This window comes from Protopterus annectens, chromosome 1.part1 (assembly GCF_019279795.1).
Source record: "Protopterus annectens isolate FY-2018-M chromosome 1.part1, PAN1.0, whole genome shotgun sequence".
Taxonomy (NCBI): Eukaryota; Metazoa; Chordata; order Ceratodontiformes; family Protopteridae; genus Protopterus; species Protopterus annectens.
The window spans coordinates 1,028,066,589-1,028,086,693 of NC_056726.1; the positions used below are offsets into that span (position 1 = coordinate 1,028,066,589).

General features: G+C 40.9%; 1 protein-coding gene across 1 annotated transcript in view; it reads left to right on the forward strand.

Annotated features, from left to right (window-relative positions):
* LOC122808793 overlaps positions 1-20,105 on the forward strand; it is a 1,139,808-nt gene that overhangs the window by 614,477 nt on the left and 505,226 nt on the right. Inside the window, exon 6 of the mRNA XM_044079839.1 lies at positions 5,806-6,054. Within this exon, the coding sequence (XP_043935774.1) occupies positions 5,806-6,054 (249 nt within the window). The remainder of the gene's footprint in view (positions 1-5,805; positions 6,055-20,105) is intronic.

The window sequence follows — 20,105 nt, forward strand, 5'->3', positions numbered from 1 at the left end:
TCTAGTGTCTGTAGGTCCCCGATGTCTTTGTTTATGAGTTCCATGATGATCCTCTCCATAGCCTTGCAGACTAGGCTAGTCAGGCTTATGGGGCGATAGGTTCCAGGGTCCGTAGAGGCGCCACCTGTGTGGAGTGGGACCACTGTTGCTGTACGCCATTCTTTGGGCACATATCCTGTAGTGAGGCTGAGATTGTACCGCAGATTTTACTTGAGGGATTAGTTCTTCTTGGAGTTCATGTAGGACGCAACCTGGGATGCCATCTGGTCCCATGGAAGCAGTGTTTTTTGCTTTGGAGAGGGCGGCCTTCACCTGAGCATCAGAGATGTTTGGGAGGCTGCACTCTGCTGGGATAGATACTTGCTCTTTTGGGGGGGGGGGTGGAGAAGTTTGCACTGAACCTGTCTGCCAGGATATTGGCGATGTCTGTGGGTTCAGTGTATTTTTTGTCATTTAGAATCAACTCAGAACAAGTCTGGGAGTTGCATCCCAGGTTCCTAACATAACTGAAAAAAGTCTTATGATTGTCCTTAGTGTCCTGTGCAATTTTTCTCTCGAAGCTGGCCTTGGAAGATTTTATGAGGGATCATAATTTTTTGCTACTACTGATCAGAGTTGCCTTCCCTTTTAGGGATTTTGAACTATCATGTAGTAGCTTTCTCCTTCTGTTGTACAGTTTATTTATGGCTGGGGTCCACCAGACTGGACGCCTGCCTTTGGATGATTGGGTCTTGATTTTGTTTGGGATAGCATGATCCATGCATTCCTGGAGATGTCCGTAGAATGTGTTTATATAGGATTCTGCAGTTTGGGCCATAGTTTCCACTGGCCTTGGGGCCTTGAAGGATTCCACTTCGGTTTTGAGAAGTGTGAAGTTCGCTTTTGAGAAGTTTTTCACTGTGGTTTTCTGGGCTGGGGGAGGGGTCAGGATGTGGATATCCAGTGAAATTAATTTATGGTCTGATCTTACCAATGAGGGATATACTTCTGGTATGGAGCATAGAGTCCCTATGTTGGTAATGATCAGGTCTAGTATGTTACCCCCTCTTGTGGGAGTGGTGACTAGATGTTCCATAGCATTTGAGTTTATATATTCCAGGAACCTTTGGGCTAAGGTGCTGGGGCTTGAGTAATGCTCCTAGTCTATGTTTGGGTAGTTGAAGTCGCCCAATATAATGGTGTTCGGAGAGATCTTCATGTTCTCCAATGTTTTCAGGAAAGCCGATTGGGATTCCTGACTTTGAGAGGGTGGTCTGTAGGATGCTATAAACTGAAAAGCAGTCTTGTCCACTGTCAGTTGCACATGGATGGTCTCCGATACTTCGTGCAATGCCACTAACCTGGAGGTGTGGATATCCTTGATAAATATGGAAACTTCCCCTCCTTTTGGGGTTTGGTCCGGGTTTTGGGGCCAATAAGCATGATATGAGGTATAACCTGGTAGTGCTGGGGTGCTCTCTGGAGCCTTGAACCAGGTTTCTGTCACTGCACAGATATCGATGTTCTCCATACTGAGGAGAGCTTCAAGTGTGTGCATCTTGAGGTTAAGACCTCTGGCATTTAGCAGCATTACCCTTAGTTTCTTGTTCCTTGTGCTGTCTATGGAGGTGGGTTTGACTTTTGAGCCTTGCCTGAAGAAGGCGCTATGGGGGTGGCAAGAGCCTTTGCCAATATCCAAAAGCCCAGGGGTGACAGGTGCAAGCCATCCCTAGTGAAGCAACGTGGCTTGTCGAGCATGTCATCCCAGGCTGACAGACACTGGATCCCCTTTGAATGACACCAAAATTTTGGACAATTGTTAAAATTGATCATTTTGTCTTTATACTGTGGCATCATTCTAGGTGAGGGTAAGATGCTGCTCAAGGTCAGCGTTATACCGGCCTGGGCTACATGATCAGAGAGCTCCTCTATGTCTCTTTTCATGTAGTCAAGGGAGGTACGTCTCAGGTCATTCACGCCAGCATATACAATGACTGAGTCATATTTGTATTTGCTTTGGAGTGACCTGAGTGCTTGCGTTATGTGGCGGATCCTAGTGCCTGACAGGCAGCTCACTGTGACCTTCTCTTTATTCAGCCTGGTGAGCGGGACGTCAGTATCAGGTTGTTATTCAGCCTTAAGGGCTGTGACTGCTTAGCACACTGACTTTGTGTGCTATGTGTTGTACGTGTTTTGTTTTGGGGTAGCGTTTGCTTGGATGTCTGCTTTGGAGGTCTCTGTTGCTTAGGTAGATTTTTATTTAGAGCCTCCGAGTATGTTTTTGTGTTTTTATGTGTTTGGTTCACTGTTGTGGTGGGACTATGTGATACTGGAATTGTGTTGTGTGAGGTTACTTTCTCCTCCTGACTGGTTACACCAGTTTTGCGATGAGAGAGCTCAGCCTCCAGTTTGGCTATATGGTTGCATCTCTCACATATATTTGAACCTGTTTGGAGGAGGAGAGGGTTGCCCATGTACATAAGACAGTTGTAACATTGCCTCAAAATTCCCAGATTCACCAGCTGGACTGGAGAGGAAACTATTGACTGACCTTTGGACATGCTAGAGTAATATAGGGAACTGAATTTAAAACGGACCAATAGGGGACAAGGTAATCGTAGAGAGTATAAGAGTAAGTAGCGCTTATAGTTTATTAGTGCTAAATTGTAAGATTACTTATTTGGACCAGTGAGGGGCCTTAGAATGAGAATATGGTGTTTAATTTGAGAGATAGAGCAGTTCTAAGGGAAAAAGTGAAGAGCAGACTTTGTGGAGCCAGGAATAGTTTAAAGCCAATCAGGCGGCGCTGCCCGATGTTGCACTATGCGCAAAAATGCGCAAAACCACACAAAAGAGGGTTTTAAGAGAGGAAGAGGAAGATCAAGGAGTTTGGAATTGACCCAAAATGGCCAATAAAACTACAGTTTCAAGGCAGTAACCACTCCCACAGGGGCAGGCAGGCTGCTCAATGTTTATCACTGCCACTGATGAACACAGAGACTTCCCTTTAGCCCAAGCAAACAATGGCCTTCAAGAAACTTACAAACAGTTCAGAACAGCAAATCTGTAACTGAACTTTTTTAAATCTCAGAAAAGTGGGAAAAAAGCAAGATTTTTTTTTGTTTTTTTTTAAGGAAAGCAGAGGTTCACAAGTATCAACAAGTTATAACAGTGCAGTAAATGACCCCACACTTGAGTGCTAGGCCAGAGACAGATAAAATGCAAGTTTTAAGAAAAAAATGATTTTAAAATTAAGTGCACACAGGAAATTCAGTAATCAGCTCTAGGTTGTGTTCTAAATACAGTTACCAACACAGAAATCAAGTTTAACAAGCCAGAAAATGCTCAAAAGTAGGTGGCAATGCAGAAAACTTAACAAATAATCTGAAGCAAAATACTTAAAATCTCAAAAGTGGCTCCTTTCTTCTCTCAGCATTGTCTCCTCTTGGTGGGTGCTTCAACAACAGCCAACAAGTCCGAAAAGATGCCAAAACCACAAGGCAATCAGGTTTTATGAGAGGGAGATCAAGGAGTTTGGAATTGATCCAAAATGGCCAATAAAACTACAGTTTCAAGGCAGTAATCACTCCCACAGGGGCAGGCAGGCTGCTCAATGTTTATCACTGCCACTGATGAACACAGAGACTTCCCTTTAGCCCGAGCAAACAATGGCCACCAAGAAACTTACAAACAGTTTAGAACAGTAAATCTGTAACTGAACTTTTTTAAATTTCAGAAAAGTGGGAAAAAAGCAAGATTTTTTTTTGTTTTTTTTTTAAGGAAAGCATAGGTTCACAAGTATCAACAAATTATAACAGTGCAGTAAATGACCCCACACTTGAGTGCTAGGCCAGAGACAGATAAAATACAAGTTTTAAGAAAAAAACGATTTTAAAAATAAGTGCACACAGGAAATTCAGTAATCAGTTCTAGGTTGTGTTCTAAATACAGTTACCAACAAAATTTGCTGACTACATTATATTTGGGTCCTTTAGAACTTGTACTGATGGTTGTTGTTGTTGTTTGTCTTTCGGCTTTCCCTGGTTAGGGGTCGCCACAGAGGAACTCCGGTCCGCTAATGATTGGCAGTTGTTTTTTATGGTGTCGAGTTGCCAGCCCGACGCCCAACCTTCAACGAAGGCACACCCATTCAACGCATGTCTTTTGAACACCCACTTGTACTGATGGTATTATTATTATTTTTATTATTGTTATTTAATGGAATAGTTATTTAAATGTTGTGTTTGTATGATTAAAAGAGCATGATCTTAGTGCTAGTAGCAATAAAGGTTGTGTAATCTGTTAGTCTATGTTTGAATGATCTAATTGTTAGACGTGATTATAACAATTTAGAGCTACAGGTGCACTAATCTTACAAGTTTGGGTATTTAAACCCAAAACCTTGAAAGTAATGGGGTTACATTTAAAAACCGTTACTGCTAGGGATGTCTACTTTATGAAAACAATTACTTAAAGCCTAAGTGAGACCCATCTTAAAAAAACAGATGGGTTAAAAACTTTATGCATTGAATCCAGAGTCTGTGCTCTAATTTGACTTTGGCTCTAATGTAGTGTACTGTGGATGACACACTATGAACTTTAAACATCTTGACAAACTGATTCAACCATAGTGATGAAAAACAAAGAATTAAATAAGGCAGACTGCTGACAGGTTTGATGGTGTCATCCCCCTGTACTCATCACTCATTAGACCTATGATTGAGTACAATGCCCCATTCGGAATGTATCTGACCAGACACCTGCAGCAGCTGGAAAGGCCCCAAAAGTTCCTCACCAAAAGGATAAAGGGTCTCAAAAATATGTCTTATGCTGCCCGACTGAAAGAACTCCAGCTCTATTCAGTCTCATACCGCTTGCTCAGAGGTGACCTGTGCCTGATATATAAGGCCATGTCAAACCCTGATTTGATGAATATGCTTCACCTCAAAAAATCTAGATCCCTCAGAACCACAAGGGCGGGAGACTTAAACCTTGACACGGTTATTAATAGAACATGCTGGAGGGACAGATTCATCACCCAGAGACTCCCTATGCTGTGGAACAAAATCCCGGTACATGTGAGGCAGAGCACCTCGCTGGCCTTGTTCAAGAGGAATCTTGACCAATGGATGGGGGATCGCAGATATACCCCAGGGATTACTTCAGTGTCACTGCTTGACAGAGGCACAGCAAAATAATAGGCATAGTTTTATTCAAACTAAAGGGGTGGCGAAAGCCAAATAACTATGGGCTAGGCTTATAAATGCCCTTGGGCAGATAGCTTAGTATGAACCTATGAACCTATGAACCTATATATTTCCAGTCATGTAGAAGTATGAAACGCATTATTTTACAGTGTTATAGGCAATTATGAGGCAGGAAGTCAAGGGCATCACTGACGACTGTAAAACAATTTCTGCCAAGCGCTATCTAGTTAAGTGCCATGCTCATAGTCACATAGTGGACAAATATAGGCTAAGGGAATCAAACCCAAGCCTACAAGTAAGTCTTTATTAATAGCATATAGCCTTACCGATATAAGCTGACAGACTACTTCTCCTTCTGATGTGCAAAGATATAAAAGTAATATTTCTCAGAAATATATTTGGTACATCAAAAAATATCTGATAGAAAATTTTCTGCAGGTCACAAAATACTCAGTTTAATTTTTTCATTCATAGAAAGTTGAAATAGTGTGTTGTAAAATGTATGTGTGAAGAGATGAGTTAAAACTCCTGTAAATTTCAGTCCGTTTAGTATATGCAAAATGTTTTCCCAGTAGTGCTCTCATGTTTTTTTTTTTTTTTTTTTTTTTTCTTTTTATAGATCAGATCGATGAACCAGAAATATATGTAGAAGAAGATGAAAAACTATTTATATGTGCCAGCAAAAACAGCAACTATAGATATTGGTTCTGTATTTTGTATCAAAATGGTCAGCCAGTAAGCTTTGAACACATGTGTGACGGTAGCTGTGTTTTTCGCATGGATCATTTTCCTCTTCAGAATAACTTATCTTGTTTATGTTATATGACTGAATACCATCCGATTTCTGCAATTACTAATGAACAAAAACGTAAGTAGCAAATTATCAAGTTTTACAATTTAATACTAATGGGCACTTCACTACATAATATTACAATCAAATAATTCACTCAGCTGCAATTTTGTATATTTTAGCATATTTCTGCTTATGCTCTCATAACAGATTTTTATTCTCTAAGAAGGTTTCAGTAACTAGCAGATAGAAGAACAACTGAATCATTTACTCTCACAGATTTAGTAATATCTGTCATTTACATGACTAATATTCACCTAAGAGTTCTTTGAATTGCATGGTAAGTTACTTCAATTGTTGACATTCAGACCAAATTTGTAGTGTGAGAACAATAATTTCTTACTTGACAGTATGGAGGATTTGAAGTAAGGATAACCATTTTATAGGATGTGAAGAGCAGAGATTCCAACATTGGTTGTCTTTCGGTTTTTCCCGGTTAGGGGTCTCCACAGCGGAACTCTGGTCCGCTAATGATTGGCAGTGGATTTTTTAACGAACGCCGAGGTGTCAGCTTGATGTCCAACCTTCAACGAAGGCATGCCCATTTATGCATATCTTTCGAACGCCCATGCAACCGTGGGGAAGACATGCAGACTCCACACAGAAGGCACTCCCCGCACTCCAGCCGAGAATTGAACGGGAGAACTTCTTGCTGTGAGGCAACAATGCTACCACTGCACCTCCGCGGATACCAACATTAAAGGTGAGAATGTAAAAAAATGCACTAATTCCCTTACTTTTATTGCTACACATTTTTATAGGTGGCTACCAGGTATGTATTTTTTAATAAAGCTAATTTCAGTTAGTCATATGTTTTTGGCTTTTTCAAAGAATAATGTTCCATGTCCCTTACTGTATCATTATAGGACACTCCTGTATGCATGTAAAAAAGAAAACAGATACCCAACCTCCAACAGGTTCATGGGTTCATATGAGATTACTAGCTAATGCATACATGCCTACAGGCTACCTGATTAAGTATTTCTTTGCTACCTTTACATTAGCGACTGCATTTTCTCGCTAAAAGCAAGTTTGTAACTGCTGTAATACCTAAATAAGCTGTTTATTGCATTTTCTCCTTACCTGCACTTTAAAGTAATTGTTTGTTGTGTGATTTAACTGTTAAGGCTGCCCACTCAAGTGCGCTAGCCTGTGCAAAGTATTTACTGTGTTTTTTCTGCCTCTGTTAGTGTCCTAAAAAAAGAAAAATATATATATATATCCTTGTTTTCCCACCTTTTCTGTGCTAGAATAGTCCTGAATTCAGGTTTTGCTGTATTCTGGACTTCAGTACAAGTTCCTGTGTTGCCCATATCCTTACTTGGATAGGAGGAAGCTTCTCTGTTCACCAGTGAGAGTGGGGAGCTTTAAGCAGCCTATCTGTCCCTGGAGGAGTGGTGCCAGCCCAGTAACTAGTTGTTTACTGGCTGTTTTGGGCTATTTCCTAACTCTTTCAAGTCCCCTGCTTTAAAACCCACTTTAGCATGGTTTTGCATGATTTTGCACATAGCGCAGTATTGGGCAGCACAGCTTAAACAGGTTTAAACTATTCCCGGCTCCACAGTCTGCTCTTCACTTTTTTCCTCAGAACTGCTCTAAATCTCAAAATAAACACTCTATTTTCATTCTAAAGCCCTGCACTTGCTCGTATAAGTAATCTTACAGGTAAACACTAATAAACTTAAGAACTACACACTCTTATACTCCTTTTAAGTACTCAGTCCCTATTGGTCCTGTCTGATCAGTCAATAAGTAGTTCCCTATACCATTCAGGCATGTCCAAAGGTCAGTTTCGGGTTTACTCCCCAGTCCAGCTGATGAATCTGGGAATCTTGAGGCAATGTTACAACTGCCTTATGTACACAGGCACCCTCTCCTCCTCCCAACAAGCTCAAATATATGTGAGAGATGCAACTATATAGCCAAACTGGAGGCTGAGCTCTCTCAACACAGTACTGGCACAGCCGGTCAGGAGGAAAAGGTAACCACACATACCACAAATCCAATCTCACATAGACCTATCGCATCAGCAAACCAAACACATAAACACACAAAAACATACTCGGAGGCTCTAAACAAAAATCTGCTAAAGCAGCAGACACCTCCAAAGCAGACATCCAAGCAAAACCTACCATGCAACAATACCTACGTAACACACAGCTCACAAAGTCAGTGTGCCACACAGTCACAGCCCCTAAGGCTAAACAACGCACCTAACACACTTGTAATAGGTGACTCTATTGTCAGACACACTGACGTCCCGCTCACCAGACTGAACAAAGAGAAGGCCACTGTAAGCTGCCTGTCAGGTGCCAGGATCCGCCACATAACACATGCACTCAGGTCACTCCAAAGCAAGTACAAATATGACTTTGTCATTGTCCATGCTGGTGTGAATGACCTCAGACATACCTCCCTGGACTACATGTAAAGAGACATAGAGGAGCTCTCTGATCATGTATCCCAGGCCGGTATGACCCTGACCTTGAGTGGCATCTTACCCTCACCAAGAATGATGCCACAGTATAAAGACAAAATGATCAATTTTAACAATTGGCTAAAGTATTGGTGTCATACAAAGGGGATCCAGTGTCTGTCAGCCTGGGATGACATGCTCAACAAGCCACGTTGCTTCGCTAGGGTCGGCTTGCACCTGCCACCCCTGGGTTTTAAGATACTGGCAAAGGCTCTTGCCTCCCCATAGTACCTTTTTTAGGCAGGGCTCAATAGACAACCCCACCTCCATAGACAACACAAAGAAAAAAAAAACTAAGGGTAATGTTGCTCAACGCCAGAAGTCTAAAACTCAAGATGCATGCACTCGAGACTCTCCTCAGTATGGAGAACATCGATATCTGTGCAGTAACAGAAACCTGGTTCAAGGCTCCCGAAAGCACCTCAGCACAACCAGGATATACCTCATACCATGCTTTTCGGCCCCAAAACTCAGACTGAACCACAAAAGGAGGGGGAGTATCCATATTCATCAAAGATACCCACACCTCCAGGTTAGTGGCACTGTACGAAGCATCGGAGACCATCCATATGCAACTAACAGTGGGCAAAACTGCCTTTCACTTTGTAGCCTGCTACAGACCACCCTCGCAAACACAGGAACCCCACTTGGCTTTCCTGAGAACACTGGAGAAAATGAAGGTCTCTCCAAACACCATTATATTGGGTGACTTCAACTACCCAAACATTGATTGGGAAAACTACTCAAGCCCCAACACCCTTGCCCAATGGTTCCTAGAATTTATAAACTCAAATGCTATGGAACAACTGGTCACCACTCCCACAAGAGGGGAAAACATATTGGACCTGGTCATCACCAACATGGGGTCTCTATGTTCCACACCAGAGGTATACCCCTCATTGGTAAGCTCAGACCATAAATTAATCTCACTGGACATCCATATTTCGTCCCCACACCCAGCCAAGGAAACCACGGTGAAGAACTTCTCAAAAGCAAACTTCACACTTCTCAAAACTGAGGTGGAATCCATCAAAGCCCCCGGGCCAGTGGAAAATACGGCCCAAAATGCAGAATCCTTTATAAAAGCATTCTATGGACACCTACAGGAATGCATGGAGCATGCTATCCCAAATAAACCCAAGACTCACTCCTCCAAAGGCAGGAGACCTGTCTGGTGGACCCTGGCCATAAATAAGCTATACAACAGAAGGAGAAAGCTACTACATGATAGAATGAAATCCCAAAAAGGGAAGGCATCTCTGATCAGTACTAGCAAGAAACTACAATCCCTCATATAATCATCTAAGGCCAGCTTCGAAAGAAAAATTGCACAAGACACTAAAGAAAATCACAAGGCCTTCTTTAGTTATGTCAGGAACCTGGGAGGCAATCCCCAGATATGCTCTGAGTTAGGGCATAATGACAAAAAATACACTGAACCCACAGATATTGCCAACATCCTGGCAGAAAGGTTCAGTGCAAACTTCTCCCCTCTCCCCCCCAAAAAAAGCAAATGTCTATCCCAACAGAGTGTAGCCTCCCTGAAATCACAGATGCAAAGGTGAGAGCTGCCCTCTCCAAAGCAAAAAACACAGCATCAATGGGACCAGAAGGTGTCCCGGGCTGCATCTTACATGAGCTCCAAAAAGAACTAAACCCTCACATAAAGTCACTGTTCAATCTCAGCCTTACTACAGGATATGTACCCAAGGAATGGCGTACAGCAACAGTGGTCCCACTCCACAAAGGTGGTGCCACAACGGACCTTGGAAACTATCGCCCTATAAACCTGACTAGCCTGGTCTGCAAGGCTATGGAGCACAGCATCATGGAAATCATAAACAAAGACATTGGGAACCTCAAGACACTGGATCCTACCCAATTTAGCTTTGTTAAGGGCAGATCTTGCCTCTTGAACCTGGTCAACTTCTTTGAAACAGTTACCAAAGCCATAGATGAAGGGAAGGTAGTCCACACAGCCTACCTGAACTTCGCAAAAGCCTTTGACACAATACCCCACATGGGCATCTTAAATAAGCTCACCATCTTAAATATCAACCCCTATGTCACAAGATGGTTTGCAAACTGGCTCAGTGATAGAACCCACATGGTCAGAATTGCAGGTGCCATGTCATACTCTAAACCAGTTACAAGTGGTATCCCACAAGGCTCAGTCCTGGGACCTCTCTTGTTCAGTATATATTTCTCCAAGGTACAGGCTAACACAGGTGAACTATGGCTGACAAAGTTCATGGATAACTGCAAACTGGGTGCCATAATCAACTCTCTGGCTGACACAAGCATCCTCCAAAAGGGTCTCACAGAGACGAATAACTGGTGCCAGAGTCATGGCCTAAAGCTAAATGCCAAAAAGTGCATAGTCATCCCCTTTGGGAAAAACAAAGTGCCCACAAATTACCACATAGGTGGTAATCCATTAAGTATGGAAGAAGTAATTAGGGACTTGAGGACCCAAGTAGATAGTAATCTCTCCTTTGACAATCACATTGCCAAAGCTGTTAGAAAGACCTTCTATATAGCCCACCTTATCACGAAAGGGTTCACATCTAGATCAAGAGAAGTCATTGTGCCCCTCTACTCATCACTTATCAGGCCCATAATTGAATACAATGCTCCATTTGGGATGTACCTTAGCCGACACCTGCAGCAACTGGAAAGACCCCAAAACTACCTCACCAAGAGGATCAAGGGACTCAAACAGATGCCCTATGCAGTTCGGCTAAAAAAACTCCAGCTCTACTCAGTTGCGCACTGCCTACTCAGAGGCAATCTGTGTCTGATGTACAAAGCCATGTCCAACCGGGAATTAATGGACATGCTCCACCTCAGGAAATCCAAATTCCTTAGAGCTACATGCTCCAGGGACTTGAACCTCAGCACAGAAATAAATAGGACATGCTGGAGTGACTGATTAATATCCCAGAGGCTCCCTTCATTCTGGAACAAAATTCCAATCCATGTTAGGCAGAGCCCCTCACTGACCCTATTCAAGAGAAATCTTGACAAGTGGATGGGAGATCGTAAGTTTATCCCTGGGATCTCTTCTGTGTCCCTGCTAGACAGAGGTACAGTGAACTAACCTTAATAGGGCTACCTTCTGTGACCTACTATACAGAGGCACAGTCAACTAATATAAAAGGGTGGTGAAAGCCAAACACAATCTGGTTAGGCTTATAAATGCCCTAGGGCAGATAGCCTAGTATGAACCTATGAACCTATGAACCTAACAGCTCAGGAGTACTTACAAGCCCAGCCAATATAACCTGAATTGACCCAATATATGACCCTAGCAACAAAAGGATGGCATGGATTTGTGTATATGCCTTGAGTATCTTAAGATTTCCCCTGTCCATAAGGGATATATCACTACCCCAGGTGTGAATTTGTGAATCCCCATCCACTGATCAAAATTGTTTTTGAAGAGGAACAGGGAAGGGCTCTGCTTAATGCAAACAGGACGCCTGTTACTAAGAAAGGGCAATCTCTGAAACACATATGTCTCTCCAGCATGAGTTGTTGAATAACTTTAGATCCATAGATTGGTAGACATCATGCTGTTTGACTTGTGGATGTGCATTAGATCCATCAGGTCTGGATTTGTGAGTGCCTTGTAGGTCAGGTATAGGTTATCTCTTAATAGTCAGTAGGAGAAAGTGTAAAAGGATTTGGCTTTTAGTATATCTGCATAAGACATGTTGTTTACACCTTGTATTTTCTTTGTGATAAACCTCTGAGATCACTCCAGCTGCTGTAAGTGTCTAGTCAAGTACATACCAAATGGCTCATTATACTCAGCTATTGATCTAATGAGGGCGGAGTACAGTGGGACCATAGTTTTTTTGGCTATATTTGCCATACATTTACTTATAAGTTGTGTCACATAAAATGACTTCCTCACCACTGAGGACACATGGCAATCAAACTTCAGGCTACTCTCTATCTGTTTAACTAGGTCTCTCACCTCTGAGTCCACTGTTAGGGGGTGTGCTTTTGAGATTGTAATTTGCAGGGTATTTAACTTCTGAAAGGTTATGATAATACATTTTTTCCCATTAAGTTTTAGGCCATGATTCTGGCACCAATTATTTATCTGATCTACACCCATGCTGAAGGATATCTACATCAGTGGGGGATTCTGTGATTGTCCCAGCTTGCATTCTTTGGCAAACTTTGTTACCCAGAGACCTTCCACATTAGCCTTGACTTCAGGGAAGTATATTCTGAACAGGAGTGGTCCCAGCACTGATCCCTGTGGAGCACCACTAGTAACTGGCCTCTTGCTGGATCTGTATTCACCCACTTTAACCACGTGTCCTGTCTGTGACCTAACTGGCTGTTCATCTGGTGATGTACGAATTTATACAAACATACTTCTCAGCCTGCAGAGATTGGAAACAAGAACACAGACCCTTGAAAAGTATGTACACCCAACCAAAAATCTAGATATCTAGTTAGCAAAAATTTTGAACATCAGATAGCACATAATTATTTCCTCTTGCAGTTGGAATGCTTGATACTACTCATAAACACATTTGAAAAACAGACAGTGACAAAATTAAAAAAAATATATAAAAGCACATTACCAAAGAGACACTACAAAATCTGTTGACATTAATGAAGACGCTAGGCTGTTTATTTAGAATCTGATAAATGGAGATGTGTATGGTCTTTCTTTAAATTATTGCTGCCAGCATTTATTTATTTATTTATTGACTGGGAAAGTCTGAGCTGTGCAAAGTATTTTGTACTTAAGCAGATACTGCCAGCAAATACATTATTAGCTCTGTCTTTAAAGTCGCGTTCTGTATTAGCTTTGAATCATAGCATTTTATGCTCAGGTCATAGGTAAAAGGTAACATTTGCAAATAATGATCACGTAACTGAATTGCTGGGAATGTAGAGAGTGAAGCATCATGAGCTGAAACACACACAAAAAAACCACACACATCAGTTTACTATCACACTGAGTACTTCCAATCGGCAGATATATGGAAAATGTGCATCTGCAGACTACATTTTTCAGCAGTAAGAATGTATGTTTGTGTTTATTTATATTTATTAATTTTGTTAACCTGGGTATTGAACTGATCACAGTGTACCCATTTCAGCTGCTGCTAGAAATCCAATACATTATACATAGTAGCGAAAAGAATTACATCAGGCGATCTAGCAGAAACCAGTAAATTATGTGCAGCTAAAACCTCTGCAGAAATAACATATAATGTCATATCAGACAAACAACGATGGCATGGAATATAGCATGAGTGCATTTAGAGACTATCTCAGGAATGCATGTCGTTATCAAATAGTATTCGATAGGCACAGGACAACCTATGCAGAAGCTTCTATAGCAATGGGAGATATGTTAATTTGTTCTCTGAAAAAATAGTTGACACCTGGAAGTGACTACCAAATTATATTAAAGCTAACTCTAGCTTAGATATCATTAAGAATAACACAGACACTTATTTTGTGGATGACTGCTTTGGTATAAGAGCAGTTTAGAAATGCATTGCTTTCTGGTACCAGAAATATTCATATGTAAGTAGACAGATATATTACTTTTTCAAAGAAATCGGACTGGTCATAGTGAAATTTTTTTAATCACCATGAAACACTAAGTATAGTAGATGAACCAGGTGACCTGCCACATGTACATTAAAACATACTGCAAATGTATAAATCAAGGGAGCACAAAAGCTACATTACTATGTCTACTAACTGTATGTACCAATGAATCAGGACAATGACATCACAAGAAACAGTGATGGAACGCAACTACATCACTATGTCTACTAACTGCATGTACCAATGTCCTAGGACAGGACAGCTACATAGCTAGGTACACTGACTGTAAATACAAAGGGAACACAACAACTACATCACTATGCCTACTGACTGTATGTACCAATGAACCAGGACAATGACATCACAAGAAACAGTGATGGAACACAACTACATCTCTATGTCTATGACTGTATATACCAATGAACAAGGAGAAAGGTGTCACCAGGAACAGTGACTGCTTATATCAAAGAACAGAACAACTGCATCACTGTGTCTATTAACTGCATGTACCAAGGAAACAGGACAACTGCATCACAGGGACAGTGACTGTATGTATAAAGGGAACATAGAAACTGCCTCACTATGTCTATTGACTGTATGTATCAAGGAAACAGGACACCTGCATCACTAGGGACAGTAACACTATGTATAAAGGGAACATAGAAACTGCCTCACTATGTCTATTGACTGTATGTATCAAGGAATCAGGGCAACTACATCACTAGGGACAGTGACTATATTTATCCAGGGTGACTGTATGTATCAAGGAATCAGGGCAACTGTGTCACTAGGGACAGTGACTGTATTTATCCAGGGAACACAACAATTAAATCAGTATGTCTATTAACTGTATGTACAAATAAACTGGAAAAACTACTTAACCAGGTACATTGACTGCATATGTTCATAGGAGATTACTAGGCTATTGACCTGAGGGTTGTTTTAAGCCTAGCCTATTACAACCATTATATTTTAAGAGAAAAAGTCTAGTCAGTGCCTAAGATCATTATTAGTAATGACTGCCCATGTCCAAGATGGATGTGGGAGCTATTCCCGGCAAGAAATTGCAGTTTCCCAACCATGTATTCAGGCTCCTATTGAACAGAGTCATAGAGGTGCTCTGCTTAACATGAATTGGTAGCCTATTCCAGAGAAGTGGCAACTTGTGTGAGATGAATTTGTCTCTCCAGCATATCCTGTTTAAATTTCAGCCCAAATATAGGTCGCTGGAGCACGTAATTCTCGTGCCATTTGACTTATGGATGTGCAGCAACTTCATCAGGTTGGGGTCAAAGATTGCTCTGTAAGACATTCACTAGTCTCCCCAAAGCAGCCTATATGCTACAGAGTACAGTGACAAAGACTTCAGTCTGCATGTGTAAGGCATGTGCTGAGAACCTTGCATTTTCATAATTAAAAATCTCTGGGGTCTCTCCAGTTGCTGCAGGTGCCTGGTACGGTACATACCAAAGTGGACGTTATACTCAATTTTGGGCTTGATAGGGGATGAGTATGGGGGTTTATAACTTCTTTTGCTCTTGAGGCTATGCCTTTGCTAATCAAGTATGTGACGTAGAATGCCTTTCTTACTACAGTGGACACATGGTGGTCAAAGTTTAGGTCACAGTCTACTTGTGTGCCCAAATCTCTCACTACAATGTCCCTACTTAAGATATTCTTGTTGATTTTTTATTTTTGTTTTATTTATTTTACATTTATTTATTTTAAATCTGTTTACCAGAAAAGCCTAACTGGACATGTCCTTATTCAGCAGAGGCCCGGGGATAAAAGCTCCACGTTGAACATCTGAAATACAATATATCAGTAGTAGACATAGGACAAAGAAATTAAATTAAAATACTAACATAGACACCATTTGGACAAGCAGCTATAGATAAAGACTGATTAATGGATTATTAAATTTAGATAATGCATGATAAGTTTTAGCCAAATCAGTGAGAATAACAACATTAAACAATTAGCAGAGAGAGAGAGAGATATTACATCATTAAACATTTCTGTATAAATAAATAGAGAGACCAATATGACATTACACAATTCCTGATTAAACTTTACAAAGAAATTGAAGTGTGTAGTCTTAATATGTCATCAGCTCTACAGTGGTAAAGTACTATGTAATGTTAGTATGCCAAGAGGTGCAAGCAAGAGAATAGACAGAGGGAGATGGTTTAGTCAGTAAGTGAAGCAAAGGTAGTAGCAAAGTCAGAGGGAGAGGTTAGTCTGGAGCAGTGCAAAGGCAGCCATTTATTGAATAAGTGGCACACCTCTCAACTGTACAGATTTTCATAGAATGTCCAGATTTTTCCCTCATATTTTGGATCTGTTTTCTCATAAAATTGTGTTTTTTTCTGGCAAATAATTGACAAATCTTCGAGGGCTGAAGTCAGAAAATAATGACAGACATTTGATTTTCAGACTTCATACCCTTCAGAAAATTCATGCTAACAAAACATTTATTTATTTATTTATTTATTTGCAGTTGGTTTACCAGGATAGTCCATTGGGCCAAAAGAACCCGTTTTCAATGGAGTCCTGGGGAGAAAAGCTCCAATACAGACAAAAACAGGAACATGCAAAAATTACAATAATACTTATCTGTTATTCTATCAATTTTCTAAGTTTTTAAGAGCAATATTTAAAAAGTACCCCTATTTGTGGGCATTTGTCCCCCCATTATTGGGAGCTTTGTCCAGATTTCTTGCTATAACAAGTTGAGAGGTATTTATTTTATTTAACATTTGTTTACAGGGAATGTCCGACATGGAACAAAGCCAATTTCCAGCTGAGGCCCAGGGAGAAGCACTCCAAACACGTCTTTGTAATGTGGAAGGAAACCAGAGTACACAGAGGAAACCCACATGAATGCAGGGAGTACATGCAGACTTTGTACAGAAGGCTCCCCAGCTGAGAATCAAACCAGAGAACCTCTTACTAGGAGATGACAATGGTACTGCTGCACCACTGTACCATCCAAATATATGATAAGTGGGTTTTCAGTGCTGCTGTAAACTGGATGTAACAGTTATAATGTTTTCTGCTAGTGAATTCCAGATTTTTCCTATGTAATTTGAGAAGAGGGAGTCACCTGCTTAATTTTTGGTTGTGTTGATTTTTGTGTGGTGTTTGTTAGTGGAGCATGGAGTTCTGTTAATGGCATATGGTTGAAGTAATATTTGTAGGGAATATATTTTCTATGGTTCATAGAGGATTTTATGGGCCATGGTTAGCTAGTTGTAAAGAAGGAGGTGGGGGAGCTCTTGCCAGTTGATTTTCATGAGTGCTGTGCAATGGTGAGCTCTAGCTGGTAGGTTTGTAGCATATCTGGCAATGTTATTATAACAGGATTCAGGTTTTGGTAGCTCTGCTTTTTTTTTTTTTAGATTTGTGAGAATGGGAGCATGGTACAGCAGTGTGATGATTAAGTGACATTGGGCAATGGTAGCTTTAGCATTTTTAGTGAAGTGGTGTTTGTTCTTATACAATGTTCCAAGTTTTTTTTTTGTACTTTTTTACTGTTTGGGAAATGTAAATATCAAATTTTAAGTTACAATCAATTTCAACTTCTAAAAGTTTGGTGTGTAATGATGGGGAGATAATGGTGCTATTTAGTAAAGCAACAATGCAAGTCTTTATTATTTATTTATTTATTTATTGATTTAAATTTGTTGACCGGGAGTGTGGACTGGACGTAGGTCCATTTTCAGCAGAGGCCCGGGGAGAAAAGCTCCACAGTTAAAATAAACAGACAGTATTTACATTGGATTACATAGCGATTAACAATTTAACATAGCAATTACTTGCAACATATTTACAGATGAAGAACATAGTACATCAGTAGACAACTAGAATCTTTATCTGTGAAGTACATAACAGACATTAACAAATGTTACAAGAAGAAGTTCCTGCTGTATAATAAGTACTGGCTTATGAGCATCTGAGCTTGCAATAATCAAGGTAGTTAGTGGAGTGGAAAGAAAGGTAGTGGTTGGATGGGGTGGATGATATTAGAGTGGGAGTTGCAAGGGCATAGCCAGCATGTTTTTAGGTGCACTTTTAGTAAAGTTTTGAAGTGGGTGCATGATGGTATGGAGGTAATTGTGGGTAGAAGGGAGTTCCATAATTTGGCTATGGTGCAAGAGAATAGTGCTTCACCAGCAGAGTTATTGGCTTTAGTGATCTGCAAGTGATTTTTGCTGCTGGATCTTAGTGGTCTGGTGGTGCAATAGGGTTGGAGTAGATTCTGGAGGGATGGGACATTTAGTGGATGGTTTACTAGTTTGTGGGCGAGTGAGAGTTGATACCATTGAAGGAGGTGAGGGAGTTCAAGCCAGCCCAGTTCAGCAAGAGAAAGATAGTGGTGACTACTGTAGGATGCCCCTGTGGTGAATTTGGCGAAGTGTTAGTGGGCGAAGCTGATTTAGTGGGTTGTAAAATCATAAGTTTGTTTTTTTAGGGTTTAAAATTAGTTGGAAGTTTGTATGTCAGGTCTGCTAGAAAAGATTGTTGTATTAAGTTTTGAAGTTCTTGAATTGAAGAAGTGATGTACTGATAATTAGTAGGGACATTACTTTTACTGAAGGGGGTGTTGGTGCACTTTTTTGAATTTAGTTTGAGTCTATGGCTTTGGCAATAATCACTGGTCTGTGTAAGCCCCTCTTGGAGTACACTGACATCATTTGGAGAGTCAAAGATCATGCCAAGTTTGCAGTCGTCAGCAAATGTGTCAGGCACAGCCCCTTTTTTCTGCCTGAACTTCCAAGAAGTAAATACCAAACAAAAGTGGTCCAGTACTGATCCTTGTGAAACTCCACTTGTGAAAGGTCTGCTGGTTGAGGTGGAGTCACCCACTTTAATAGCATGTGTACAGTTAGTGAGCCAGTTTGTGATCTGCCTAACAATAAAGCGATTGACATTTAGGTGCGTGAGTTTGTCATTAAAGCCTGAATGGGGGATTGTGTCAAAGGGCTTTGCTCTCTGTGCACAGATTTGCCCTCACCCATGGCCCTGGTCGTGTATTTGAAGAAATCTACTAGGTTTAACAGGCATGGCCACCCTTGACAAAGCCAAACTGGGTTGGATAAAGGATTTGGAAGTCATCTATATCTTTATTTATGAGGACCATGATGATATGTTCATGCTCTTGCAGATAAGGCTAGTCAGGCTTATGGGTCTATAATTCCCTGGATCTGTTGCTAAGCCACCCTTGTGGAGGGGGATAATGGTGACAGTTTTCCATTCAGCTGGGACAAATCCTGTATTCAAGTTGTGGTTAAATAGGGTGCCTAACGGGGTTGCTAATTCCTGTTTTAGTTTGTTTAGAATGCAGCCTGGGATGCCACCAGGACCCATAGAGGCTGTGTTTTTGCCATAAACAAAGCTTTTATGACCTGCTCTTTAGATATATATAGGGCGGGGAGGCTGTTGAAGATATGGTTTGTGGTATGTTTGGAGGGGCTAAAGGGGAGAAATTTTCACCAAACCTGTTAGCTATTAGGTTAGCAATTTCTGCAGGATCAGCGTGTGTGATATCATTTGTCACTAGTTCAGCACACATCTGGGTACTACCTTTTAGGCAATGGATGTAGCTGAAGAAAGCCTTATGTTTATCCTTAGCTGTGTTTGCTAATTATTTCTCAAGGTTGCCCTTAGAGGGTTTTATAAGTTATCTTATTTGTTTATTTAGGCTTAGGAGGGTACTTTTCCAGTTCTGGGACCTCCTTTGGTATTCTTAGACAACAGCATCTTATGCTTGTTGTATACTTTATTTATGTGAGATGTCCACAAGGGTGGCTTGTTTTTTCTTGAGACTCTTACTTTGGTTCTATGTAGCACATCCAAGTCTATACATTTGTATAAGTGTTGGTACAGCACATCAGAGTATACTTTAGTGTAGTTGCCAAGACCATATGTGGGGACTGGGGCTTGGTAATCATTTATGCTAACCCCTAGGAGGGTATAGTTGGCTTTGGTGAAGTTTTTTTTT